Genomic DNA, 13,752 nt, shown 5'->3' with positions numbered 1-13,752 from the left:
TACAATATCCTTATCCTTTTATCTGGTTTGTCTCTTTGTTGAATATTTTTTTAGGTAATGCCGATTTGGAGATCTGCGCAGGATATGGTGACTCTGTAGTAGAGAGATTATCTCTGGTGCTTAGAGTCCTGTTTTCAATCCCCGGCCAGGTAACTTTCTGGTGGATAACATAGAGTGTGCGGGTTTTATATGGGTAATTGTTTTTCCTTCAACAAGATCATTGCACCAATTTTTCCATCGTCGTTGACTAGCTGCAATGAACGTTCTCCAATATTCTTAATACCATAATCTTCGAAGGTTAAAATGAAAGATTACATTTTATTTCTATATTCCTTCCCGGAATTTTTCAACAACATCAGGTAACACTAAATTGTGTTTTCAGTTATACGGATTTCCGTAGAATACTGGGTTTCCGATCTTTAACTAAAAAAATCAATGTGTGCATTTTGCCATCAACAAACTTCTCTTGTTGATCTGGACTTGAATTTCGGTGGCAATCCAGCAGCTTGACTCTTGATCGCTGATGAGGTTGGGAACGACCAGTTTAGAATCTTAAGTATTCTTATTTTCATCCTCCGGATTTGGTTAATGTTGTTTCTTGCCGCAGCTGATGTGCTTATTATGTCTTTGTTTTTTTGCGATTCTCTTGCTTTATTCAGAAAAATCGTAGAATATATGTTATTGTTTAATCGTGTGCTCACTTCTCTCTGCTGAAACGTCTTGACAGAGCTCTTATTATCTAGGCTAGCGGTTGGTGCATTCTGTGCTGTTTTATTTTCTAGGAATCCATTTGCGTTCTACTTCTGAACATTCTCAAAGCTTTCCGTTACATGGTGGCAGACATACAACCGGAATGCAACGTGTTCTCGCTCACACTTGTAGTTTGATTATGCTTACAAATGCCTAACAGAACACTCATTTCCATGGTCCTCTGTGTCTTTGGTCCGTGTTTGTACGTTTCCAATATTTATATAGACTTATACAAGAATTGAATTTAGCGTTACATCACTCAGACTACAGCATACAACTAAGAAGGAATTCCAGTAAATTGTTGGAGCGTTTCTGGAATAGTGGTTAAATGTAATTGTGCTTTATGTTGACATAACGAAAAGTATGACTGTGACTGTGACTGTGTTTTTCTCACAAGGAAGATTATTTGGAATTACTCTTTGTGGCTTTTGTTCTATGGCCACTGCCACATCTAGGGCTGTTGAGCAAGGTCTCCACCACGTACTTTAGTATTTGTTTGTTGTGCTTTCGGTACTTAACAGAATAAAAGTATCTCTCAAACATGCTTTCTAAAACCTTTAAAATATTTCTATTATTGAAGTTCCAAGTACAATAATTTCTTGAGAATGCCATCAGCATCAGCAGCAGAACTGTGTATTTGCTAGGTGCTGGGCTAGAATAGATTTGGACTCGGGAAATCGAGCATACCGACACGGAAGTCAAGAACTTCACATTCACTATGGTTACACTGGTACACACACTCTAGTGCTTTGAATTCTCAAACGGATACGTTGCGTCTGGCATGCGGAATTGAATAAGACTAGCGGATACACACTTTATTCAGTAAAACCTTTTTTCGGTAATTGGCAAACATTACCGCGGATATGTCGGCTTTATGAAGTGATCCTGAGAAACTTGCCTATTGTACACTCAAATATTGGATGTTTCAAAGTAATACGTACCTTTACCCATAAGTATGGGGAAGGGTATATTGCTCTACAGAATCCACCTATTCACAGTATTCTTCTAGAATTTCCAGAATAATCAGACGACAGACTGAATAGGATCTCATCATGAGGATAATCATACTTTTAGGAGACATATCATCTTTAGTGCCAACATTCTCATATTTGTTTGTGTGATTGTAGTAGCTAAATGGCTTTGGGCTATTTTCTTCTAAATGTGTTTTTCTTACTACTTCTGTTATGTCTGTTTTAAAGTTTTAATTTTATTGTCTATGTTGTGTGTCTTATTATACCTAGGTATATATATTCCTTTATAATTTTAGCGATTTGTCTTAATTTTCATTCCTTTAGATATACACCTTAGTTTTTAATTCTTAGTGTCAACTTAAAATGCACAGATTCTAGTAGTCATTGACGTTAGCATGGATGAAACATTAGTCTGCTTCTGATGTCCGTAATAAAGTCTAAGTAATCAATATATCAAGATCTTAGAATCTGAAATCAGAGAACGTAAACTAGCTTTACTGTTTTGTGAAACATATATAATATAAATGTATATACTTAGTTTTTAACTCATTCAGATAATGCCATATTTTTAGAGATCATGCTTGCATCAAGAGGAGCAGGAAAATAAAATGGCAGAATTTATTATCTTCACTTTCATCTTATGTCAAGACAATATTAGAAGAGTATCTGACACAAAGTTCTATGGATGGTGTAAAATATATTTGGAAAGCTCCAAATAGAATGTTAAGGTATGCCCGTAGAGATGTAATGTTATTTCCCTATTTTATTAAACTCTAATACTTTACACACTGAACCAAAAACGGAATGTTAACTTAGGACTGAGGAGTTTTTTTTTGCAAATCGTATCATCTATCAGGTGTCATATAATATACGATTGTTACTATACAAAATATTAACAGTACTGTATTTTACATGTCACTTGGTAGGCTATAATATTGAAAAAAATAACTCACACTGAGTCCTAAATTAACATTCTTTCCGTTTGTATTATGTGACGAAATAAGTAAATGTGTATTCTCCCCTCTGAAATTTACAACAGCATCTGATATTTGGATAGCTTTCTCTCTATATTTTTAATTCCTTATTATATGTTGTATACACCTACTTCAGTGCAACACTTTCAAACCCGATGATTCATCTATAATCATCCTAAATATTTGATATGTTCTCCTTTCAGAATATTCTGGATTTCAGTGTGGATAATCTTTGCAACAGCAAGTTTGATGGCAGCTAAATCATTATTGTACAGCTATAGTAACAATGCAGTGTCATATATTATGGAGAGGAATGACAACCTTTTCAAAACAACTCTACCAACTATTTGCACTTGCCGTATTGATGCTCAGTATTCTTTAATGTGAGTTTTTTAATTATAAACACACATTTTCTTCAAATTCTGTTTACTTTCATCCTTATAAACTAAATTTATCTATTCTTCAACACAACTTTAATTACATTACGCATACAACATTTTACAGCATCTAATATGTGTCAATTGTTTCTTATACCCATGTATTAGTATCCTTGTTAGCAAGATATATGAAATGGAGCGGTTGGATGCGAAGTGGTATAAATCCAGAAATTGGACAAATGGACTAATGCTTCCATTCCCTTATACTTGGTACCTGCTTAAAATAATTTTGTAAACATTAAATTATAAAACTACAAACTACAAAGTTATGATTATGGCTGACAACGCAACTTTAATCTCCATGTTCATGATACATTGGACTTCAAATTCCACTCCTGCAATATATAAAGTTTTGGTACAATATACTTGCCACTCAAGCGATTTACATATCTTTTATATTGATTGTCTTTGGTATTTCATGAGTAAATCAGTTCTAAGCGTATGGGTAAAGATTGCTTCAAATATCTTCCAACTTTAACGAAACAATGAAAAATATATTATCTAAAAACTTTATATAGCATATGAAATCATCAAAGAAGTATATAAAATAAGAAAACAATCTTGTAAATCTGAAAGAGTTTTGTAAAATAATAACAAAGTATGAAAACAGAAAACCTCTTGCACAATACCAACAATAAAACTGAGACAAACATTTGAGTAAAAGAAACTTCAAAGAACTAACTATTACTAGCAGTTAATGTTCTCTCGAATATAAGCGATAACACACGAAAGAAAAACATATTTATTCAACACAACGTGACTAATATTGTCAAATAATGCCAAATATGCTCTTATATTTATTATTTCTTACATTTTGCAAGTATGTATCAAAGAATAATATTAATGCAACAATCTTCATAGTAGGAGTCCTCATGGTATGAAATATATAAGAACGTGAGATGTGGAGCACCTGCAGTGAAAGAGTGCACAATTAACCATTACTAATATGATACAAGCTCTACCAGGTATTCTAAATACACTTTATGGATTGAAAACACTTTTGCGTTCCATAGTACATATTTATCTGTCAATGAGATATCTGCTGTTGAAGAAAATAGATGTAGCAATTCAGACACCGATTATTACAAATCAGTGCTACTGTTTCTAGTGAAACTTGCTTGGCGTGTGAAAGAAGCATCCTGAATGGTGTCGAGGATTGACACTTCTGACACAAAGGTGATACAGTCCTCTTATTGCAACCCAAAATTATCTTTTACAAAATCGTGTTTATTAATTATGTCTGCAAATTATAATAACTTATTGCGGAGGGATAGAGATCAGTGCACGACATAAACTAATTAATACGCTACATTAATTGTAGGTCAACTGGTGAGATTCAAAATTAAACACTGAACACAGGAGACAAAATTTTAACGACTTGGAGGTTGTTTGAAAGCAGATATTATAATGAGGAACTATCTCTACAAAATGATTGAAATGGCCGTTCCAGTAATGATCAAACTACTTGCTGTTATTTAGGGCAAGTGTGTTACTCTGCAAGTTAAGCCAATTAAATATGTAGACTCGGGAGGATTAAGACACATTTCGTAGCAGAATAACATGAAGGCTAACAAAGAAAATTCAAAATAAATACATCACACACATCTGAAGCATGTGTACCATAGTACGTAGGTAATAGAAGCACTTCAGAACTGAATAAATTTAGGTAACATGCTAGCAAGAAACATCACGGAAGAATGTACATGGTGTACTAGGCAGAGGTTAATACTAGTATGTGGTTGACTAGTTAAAGAAAAAGTGATGGATATTTAGAATAAGTGTCGTAAGGACAAAGAATAGAAGGAGTGAATAAGGTAACCAAAACCTTCTGTCGGATTTCCCATCACGTTCAAAAATCGTTATGACACCTGGGAGATTAAAAATAGTCCCCATCAGCATAGACGACCTTCTACCAACTTTCTGGAAAGCCATGGATTCCATCGCGGTAGAACTAGGTGGGCTGTGAAGCGAAGAAGGTATAAAGTGCATTTTGCACCTCTACTAGGGATTTTAACTTACGTCCTCAAAGGCTTTGTCCAAGCAATGGAACAAGGAATAATCGGAAGGTGTAAGTCTGGGAGTATAGGTGTTGCAATACTGTTTTACATCCAAGGCGTAGAATGGTGTTCCAGGTAATGCTAACCACATGGAGCTTAACTTGTTCTGCAAGAGGAGGACCTATTTGCGATTCAGAAGTGCTGGCTTTAAATTTTTCTTGAAAACGGCTTAATTGCTGACAGTTCACAGTTGCATTTATGCTCTCCCCAATGCATGAACACTCTGTCCAGAAATGGCTCCTTCCTCAGATGAGACAGGAAAGTAACACAGGTGTCCGCTCGCGTTGCCTTCAGACCCAGAGTCAAATAATGTGGACCCATTGACGGCGCCGTGGAGCTTCGTATAAGATTCATTTCTCATCACATGTCAATACTCTGTCCAGAAATGGCTTCTTCCTCAGACGATAGAGCAAAGAAACACAGCTGCCTGTTCACGTTGGCTTCTGACCCACAGTCAAATCATGTGGACCAATAGACCCAACATGTACTGCTTCCCAAGTGAAGATTTCCATTTTATAAATGAGTTGGTGTTCTGGCACGTGGTGCGTTTTCGATTGTTTCGTCACCGTCCTTAAACTTGTTAAGCCACAGCTGGACTGTCCGCGTACTCACAATACCCTCACCATAGGCCTGGCGTATGATTTGCCCCGTTGAAGCGGCGTTTGACTCCAGTTTGAAGTCATACAACATACACGCCTTATGACGCTCTGTAGAAGTCTCATATTCACTCTGATCTTGTGGAAGTTCACGAGGTAACTGAACTGCTGCAGCCATTTAGTATGTTGTATATGCCCACACCAACAACTGACCGTCTTACTCAAAGTGTTGTGCCCAATGGAACACATAACTCCACAAAAAGCGACAAAACCTTCTTGGTTACTTTTTATAGTGTTATATGAATTTGTAAGATTCCAAAGGTATATATTATTAAAAAAAGACCAGAGAACAAGAGCACTATTAAAAGCAAGAATAAAACGTGCAATTTGTATACGAGTGAACACATTAGCTTGATTAATGGTGCAATACGATAGAGTTATTTTAAGATAAGTATAATTGGATGCTAAGTAAACTAGCGAAAATACTCTTTAAGAAAAGTAACAGTTTTACATAATTCTTTATAAAAAGATAACGATGGAGATGGTGGAAACGTAGCGGTTAGTGGAAATGTAACGAAACATAAGTGCTTACTTTTTGAGAATACTCCATTCAGGTACAATGAGAAACTACACGAAGGAACTTCATAAAATTGTCGCAAGGAAATAAACACACTTACAGGGTAATACAATTATATAGCAAAAGACCAATCACATGACAATGAAAGCATTCAGTTTTACAAAACGAAATTCATTTCAATTGAATATATTGACCCGGTTGAAGTAGTTCAGCTTGTAAACAAAAGATTGTACACTATGATGTATCTGAACTAAGAACGATAAGTACGAATCATTGGACTGTAGAAGAAAACGGACACTTGATTTAACGCGAGCCATTTCCAATATCTTGAAGGAATAGAGAGCGACATTAAGTATAGGAATTTTTATATTAGAGCATAACAAGAAATTGGAATTTGTACCTGAGTCAGGCTTCTCTTGTCGGCTACAGCAGAGAGTAAGATAAAATAAATGAGGATGGGTGTAATTTATATCAATGTATATTAAAAGTTATAAATAGTAAAGTCTGTAACTTATGTAGTATTTGCACAATTCTATAATGAAAACATTACCTCATCTGGGCTATTAGAGGTACTAATTACAAGTAGTACAGGAAATATTGAAATAATTTTATCACTTGATTATTACATTTATAAACCATTGTTGATTAGAAATTTCCGGTCCTAATAAGATACATTGCAATTTTCACGTGATTCACATAAGTTTGATATTAATAACAATCAATATTCTGTTCATTAACATGAATCAATGTTGTTCCGTGTATTCTTCATTACTGGTTCTTTTCATAGGTTACATATCTATTCAATAATGCTTTATTTTTTTGTTTCCTGCAAAAAGGAACAATGAATAGCAATTCAATGTTAGTAGGAAACCTTTATTAATTTTCACACTATACGTGTTGCAAGTTTTTATTATGTAAAATTAGCACCATTAAACTATTAACATAAATAATTAACAGAAATATACCCCATAAAAATTGTTTGCATGTAATTGTATATACTTCTCTTTTTTGTATTAAATTAGTCCATGTGAAGAAGTTTTCTTAGAGTGCCAAGTAAACGGGGTTAGATTTAACTGCTGTTCACACATTGAACTCTTACCGTCACCAGGGTTTAACTGCTACTATTTCAATTCGAAACAAACGAGGTAAGACAAATACATGTTATGTTCATCCATAGATTTGTAGACATAATTAATTATTTTTATTTGTTTGAAGCATGTAGTTATTTTATAGTGCCAAGAGCTAGATTATTCAAGGTTATGAAAGTAGTTATTGCTCTTCATGGTCTTAAGAAAACGAGGCATACAACACACGGCACTAAGTGTTAAGTATCTTAGTAACCTTTGTCGGTAGCCAGTCTCTTTATTTTTTATATTTACAATTATTTTGTTTTTAATTTTATTACATTTTTTATTTAAACATTTTTCTTACAATCTCTGAATATTCTTTAAAATTAGCCTTGCTGCATTTTACTTCTACATCGATTTTTCCTTGTCCGGGCAAGCTATTTTTGTAACGTAAACGGCAACTAGGGCCTTACCAAATCTATTACCCTTACCAACTCAATATGTTCATGACTTTAACTTCGACTAAAGATAGAAGAATTCAAAATTTTATGTCACCGAAACATGTATGGTTATTGAGAAATTCGAAAATAAATATGAAGCTACTGAGCCTGGATACTATTACAAAAGAGTAATCATATAAGGTACTTATTACAAAAAGTATGTGCATTCTATAATATATAATATAAAGGAAGAATTCGCATACTTCTTATTCGCGATACTAAATATTTTTATTTTTTCTTCAATAAGTAAAAGTACATTATTTTGTGAATGTTACTATTATAAAATCAGATTCATTAAATTACCATTTTATTAAAAATAACTGATCCCTCTAAAACACTATTTTCTCTGGAAGAAGAAATTTACAACAACAACAACAACAACAACAACAAAAATGCATATGTTATTGTCACACAGTGGGCGGAACAATCGCGTCATCGCTGGCGGGCGTTCTGAAGTTAAATATAGAAAATCTTCCTCCTTAGAGCTAATAAAACAAATAGTGCTTTCTAATAAGAATGAACGGTTTTTAATGAACATTCAGGTGCATTATGCATAATAGCACTAAATCAAGTTACTATTGGTTCAGAAATAGGTAGAAAGGAGGATAGGTAGGTCCTCTACGAGTATAACTAAAAGTACCATAATTGCCTATTTAGCCCCAAAACTAACACAAATCATAAAAAACCGTTTCCAGACATTTTACTGGGAAACTAGAAAAAAGCCCATCTTCGGGATTCCCTGGCAACCAACTTGCATTTTGAATGCAAGAAAAATACAAGTATATGAGTGCATGCCAAACGTTTTCCTCATTGTTGAAGGATTTCGCAGGATAGCTTATAGACTGAAGTAGGAGGAGGTGATAATTTATATTTCTGTAACATATGGTGGATGGACATGTCTACCAGCAAAATCGCAAATGCTATCCCTAGTTGTCCTTCCTACATGTGGTTTCAGGAGGTTGTTGTGCACGTACATAATTTCTTAACGATTACACAAACCTTGCTTCTTCTGTTGCAGTAGATATTATACACGTTCCAACTGCAGCAAGTACAACTCGGTAGTAATGGTCTTGATGGAATATGAGAATGGTACAAAGTGCTTAAGAATGTGACACTGACTGTTACTAGGTAAAATGAGAGATAACCTGTGCAAATAGAATGCATATTAGATAGAGCTTTGAAGATGGTTTGATCTTGTGATTCAAGATTATTCAGAAGATTATAAATGTTAGAAATACTATAAATATTGGAATGATATGCTAAGATAATTAATTTATGAATGATGTAGAGTTGAAAGATTCAGAAGATAGTCAAGGTATAGATTAAAAATAAAGAGATTTAACAAGATATTGTCTTTTGTGGTTATTGATGAGTTTTGGTAGTGTCACGATAGTCATACACTTTTTGTAACGCAAAAGATCATAGAACTGATCTTCCTGTCTCTTTGTTTGGATAGAGTCAAATAGATTAACAATGGGGCAGTCGGTAGGGTAACGGAGCTACGTTTTCAGCAGCATATGAAGAAAAATACAAATCCTTAGATTTTGTTACAAAACGATGGATGGCAGCGGAACTGGAGGAACGAGACGTGCAGATAGCATTGTTAAAAGAAGAAATTTCAGTCCTAAAACAGAGAATAATGTCAAAGCATGGTGTCTCAAACGATAATTAAGGGTTCAGCTACACAGGACATATTATACCAAATATTGCAACAGCTCATGTATGCAAAAGATGTTGTAGAGCACATGGAAACAAAGTTTGCCCAGCTAAAAACAAAAGATGTCATCGTTGCTTATTTTTTGGTCATCTGGCTCGAGCGTGTCTAGCCAAAAGACTTAATCCAGCTTTTAAATATCATAAATATATCGAGGGTGATGAGGTCGGTTGTTTTCTGCGTGAGACGCCAGCTAACGAGAAACCATACACTAACTCAACCAATAATAGAGTGCGATCCAAACCAAGAAGATATTCTAACAACTTAGGCGTAGTAGAAGATATTAAGAATCTTACACAATCTAATAGAATGGACGAACATACTATAGGGTCGCCATCATCGTTGAAAAAGGCAGGAAGACTGAAGAAGGAAAGAATATTGCTAATCAAAAGCAGTTAGATCAAATATTTTCTGAGGACGTGACTGAGGAGGCAAAAGATGGAATTCAACAAGCGTCTACGTCTGATCAACATGAAGGAAAGAAGCGATTTAAACATGATTGGCGAAAGTGGCTGAATATTCCAAGTGGGACACTTGAAAGACGGAAGACTACTGACAGAAGGAATACCAAGTGTAATTCTAGGGAAGCGCCGAAGAACATTTTTTTTTGCCGGAACAACGGCAAGATCGAGATGAACTTATCGGGTTGTTCAAGAAGCAGAAGTTCATGCAGGAAAAGATGGACTTTCTGAGGCATAGATGGTACGAACGGAAGAAAAGAATTAAGCCTGAGAAATGACAAGAAAAAATCTTATTCAGAGTTTTAGATTCGGGTTATTGTTTTCGTTGTAAGGTTCTGTTTCATGTGTATAAGTTCTCATCTGATAAAGGGGGAAGAATGATGGAATATGAGAATGGTACAAAGTGCTTAAGAATGTGACACTGACTGTTACTAGGTAAAATGAGAGATAACCTGCGCAAATAGATGCATGTGTGTTGTGTTGTGTAACTCTTTCCAGAGGCTGCTGAAGACCGACAGAGTTTAGGTGAATCTTTCCTTATCAATTTTTTGCGTTGCTAGTATATTACATTTTTCATCCAGTTAGGTATGCATTCTTTGCAGCTAGTTAACTCACAAATCTAGTCTGGCAAAGTTCATTCTTTAAAAAGTCATTAGGAATTACATGAAGTTTCTTCTCTTATCTCAAGTATTTCCCATAAAGGAATAAAGAACGAAATAATCGTATACATTTTAAGGAGTGTAGAAATCAAATTTTGTGTGAAATAAACCTTGCGCACGTTTTCTTATTTATCAATATTATTGATTGTTTAAAAGCATTGTATTTGTGAAAAGGGTTCACTACTAGTAGAATAATTTAAGGTAGTCAGTAAGACATTGTAATGTTCAGATTTATATAAGAAATACCGAAATTTTTGTCGGCGGGCATAAACGTCCTGAGCATGAACTATTTTTTTTAATATTTGTTCGTGTAAACGGGTTATTGTGCCAATCACATATATATCTCAAGATTATTTTAAAACTATTGAAAATTAACAAAATTGTTACAAAATTGTTAGAAGATTAAGTGGAATAGAGAGTTAATAGTTTTAGAGGTAATTTGACCTCAAAAGAAATAATACATTGCTCAAGAGATTGTTCTTCGCTGATTTGTTGAAAATCAAAGTAATCTTAGTTGGAGTTAGTTATATATCGTTAAATATATAACGATAACTAACAATTTAGTGATTTCAATAATTTTTGAAAATTTTCTCATATGTTCCAAATGTCTTATTGTCTGAAAAAGTGAATGGACTTAAGTTTAGAACAAGCAATTAGGTTTGCAATTTGCATGAGAGTTTTGGGTTCCACTCCCTTGACAAACATTTTTAAATTCCTTTACTACTGTTAGTATTATTATTATTGGTAATAGTAGTAGCAGCAGCAGTAGTAGTAGTAGAAAAGTATTCTGCCTTCCGGCAGGTTCTGAAACTATTGATTTTTATTTTCAATTTTGAGCCTGGAATTATTTCTTTTAAATTTCTGGATATTCAGCTTCCTCTTTTAACTTCCAATATTGCCCTCTATTTTTTATTTTATTCGATCACTTATGTTTTTCTTTCCTTCCTTTCCTTCCATCTTTCCTTCTATGGCGGTATGAAGGAGAACATTTCTTCACAAGATGTGCTTAATAGAGGTGGCCTTCCTACGAAAGATGCTGGCTAAAAATATCCTCTTCTCTTCTATCTATTTCAAAACATCTTCGGCTTTTGCTCCATTTTTTCGTGTCTATCTTCCTGCAGCACTACTTTTCAAAGCTCTGTAAATATAGGAGAGTATATTCCTATAGGAGAATTCCTTTATAGGGAACTATAAATTTTAGCGTTTATGTAAAATCTTCATCTATATTGTAAACTATTCTGCCCTTTATTTCTTTAAAAGAACAAATTGTACATAAAATTTTAGCATTGTGTTGGCTCCTAATTATAATCATGCTAGTACTACATATATGTATATGATATTTCTTTAAGTTATTATTTCGTTCAAGTGAATAAAAAATATTTTATTATACTTTTAAATTTCCATATCCTCTTACAGCTGATCAGTGTTGTTTGTAAGAGTTCCAGGCTAAGGATTCAATTTTTCTTTTTTAGCAGCCAACCTTGTTAAGTTTCCGGAACATTGGACCACTCTTCTGTGGCAGTGCATCATAAAGTACACGACAATTGTGGCTTCTAGTATTAAAAGCTGCGAAATTCATTTTTTTAAATCCAAAATTGAGTTATATATCGCTCGCCAGAAGTTTGATTTAAAGGAATTCCATGGAAACAGAATTTTATTTAAAAGCTTAATATTCCATACTAAAAAAACTATTTCATATGTCGGACTTTGTACGCGTGTAACTTATATGGAGCTTCACTACGTGTTATGCGAGATTATTGGAAGCAAAGCGAAATGGATGTGGCGACTTTTCAGACTAGGCGCTTCAATTGTTTATCGTTGTTCGGTCTTTAGTAACTAAACATCATTGAATGTATGATTTACTACATTCAAGTTGAATTTCAGAGAAATTGTTAATTTATGTGCGTGTGTATAAACTGTTTTTTACTTTTATAATGTTTTCTCTTTAACATTAAATTGTATAATTAATGTACAGTAACTGAATAAAAATGCATACTGACCAAAAAACGTTAACGGTAGAAACACACGTTTCTAAATTTTATATTTCAGGGTATCAGCAATGGATATTGAACTCCACATTGGCGAGACAATAACAGTCGAAAATTTGGAATTAGTGAATGCAACGATATCTACGGTATGTCGTTATGTTATAAAACTTATCACGTAGCCTTAATTAAGTAGCAACATATAGTATAGAAATTTATTTAGTATTTAGTTTGACTCGGTCTTCATTATATATACAGATTTCACTAAATATATACATATTTATAAAGATCTTAGTCTACAATAGAAAAAAAAAAAGAACTCTGATTTCATTAGTTGATCTTCTGTTTTCCATGGCAATTCATTTACCCTTTTATCAATGTGTAATAAATTTCAAACCTGTGCCAAATAAGTCAGTGAACAGAATAAGTCAAATAAGTCAGAAACACAATAAATTCATACTCAAAAAGTATTTAAAATATAAAGTAAACGTGGAAATTTCTACGTCTGACTGTCTAGGATTCACGTAAGTCGAGTGATAACTATTAACAAATAAGAAAAGAAACTACTTAAATATGTTATAACAATAGCACATTTGGTTTCATTTCTATCGTGAGCGTACGTAATATGCTTTATAATTTTCTGTAAATAACATTGGATTCTGTGAAAACCTTTTTGTCTTCTTATAATTTTCATATCTTTTCTTATAATAATATTTGGGTCATAGATGCTTGAGGAACCAAGTTAATAGATTAATTTGTGAACAGCGAAGAGTTAATTTTGTACATTTTAGTTTACAAATACCATATCATTATATATTGTCTATGCAGAGATAAATGACGGTGAAGAAATCCATACTTCGTTACTATTAGCATAATTAATTTTGCAAACAACGGCAGAGAATTACAAAATAAATTGAAAAAAAAAACTTTATTAAAACTTGTATCTGGAAATGTAAAGACTAAAGGAATGTAAAATAACTAGCTAACTATGTGACTACAAGGCT

The 13,752-nt window shown here is 33.6% G+C and overlaps 1 protein-coding gene across 1 annotated transcript in view; it reads left to right on the top strand.

Annotated features, from left to right (window-relative positions):
* Positions 1-13,752, top strand: part of LOC145692593 (uncharacterized) — a 56,991-nt gene that overhangs the window by 28,266 nt on the left and 14,973 nt on the right. Inside the window, exons 7-10 of the mRNA XM_081767913.1 lie at positions 2,294-2,449; positions 2,899-3,078; positions 7,385-7,507; positions 12,813-12,897. Coding sequence (XP_081624039.1) covers positions 2,294-2,449; positions 2,899-3,078; positions 7,385-7,507; positions 12,813-12,897 — 544 coding nt within the window. The remainder of the gene's footprint in view (positions 1-2,293; positions 2,450-2,898; positions 3,079-7,384; positions 7,508-12,812; positions 12,898-13,752) is intronic.

Source organism: Thermobia domestica, chromosome 8 (assembly GCF_964235325.1).
Source record: "Thermobia domestica chromosome 8, izTheDome1.hap1.1, whole genome shotgun sequence".
Classification (NCBI taxonomy): Eukaryota; Metazoa; Arthropoda; class Insecta; order Zygentoma; family Lepismatidae; genus Thermobia; species Thermobia domestica.
Note: the sequence above shows the minus strand (reverse complement) of the source record. Positions and strands in the feature narration are given on the sequence as shown.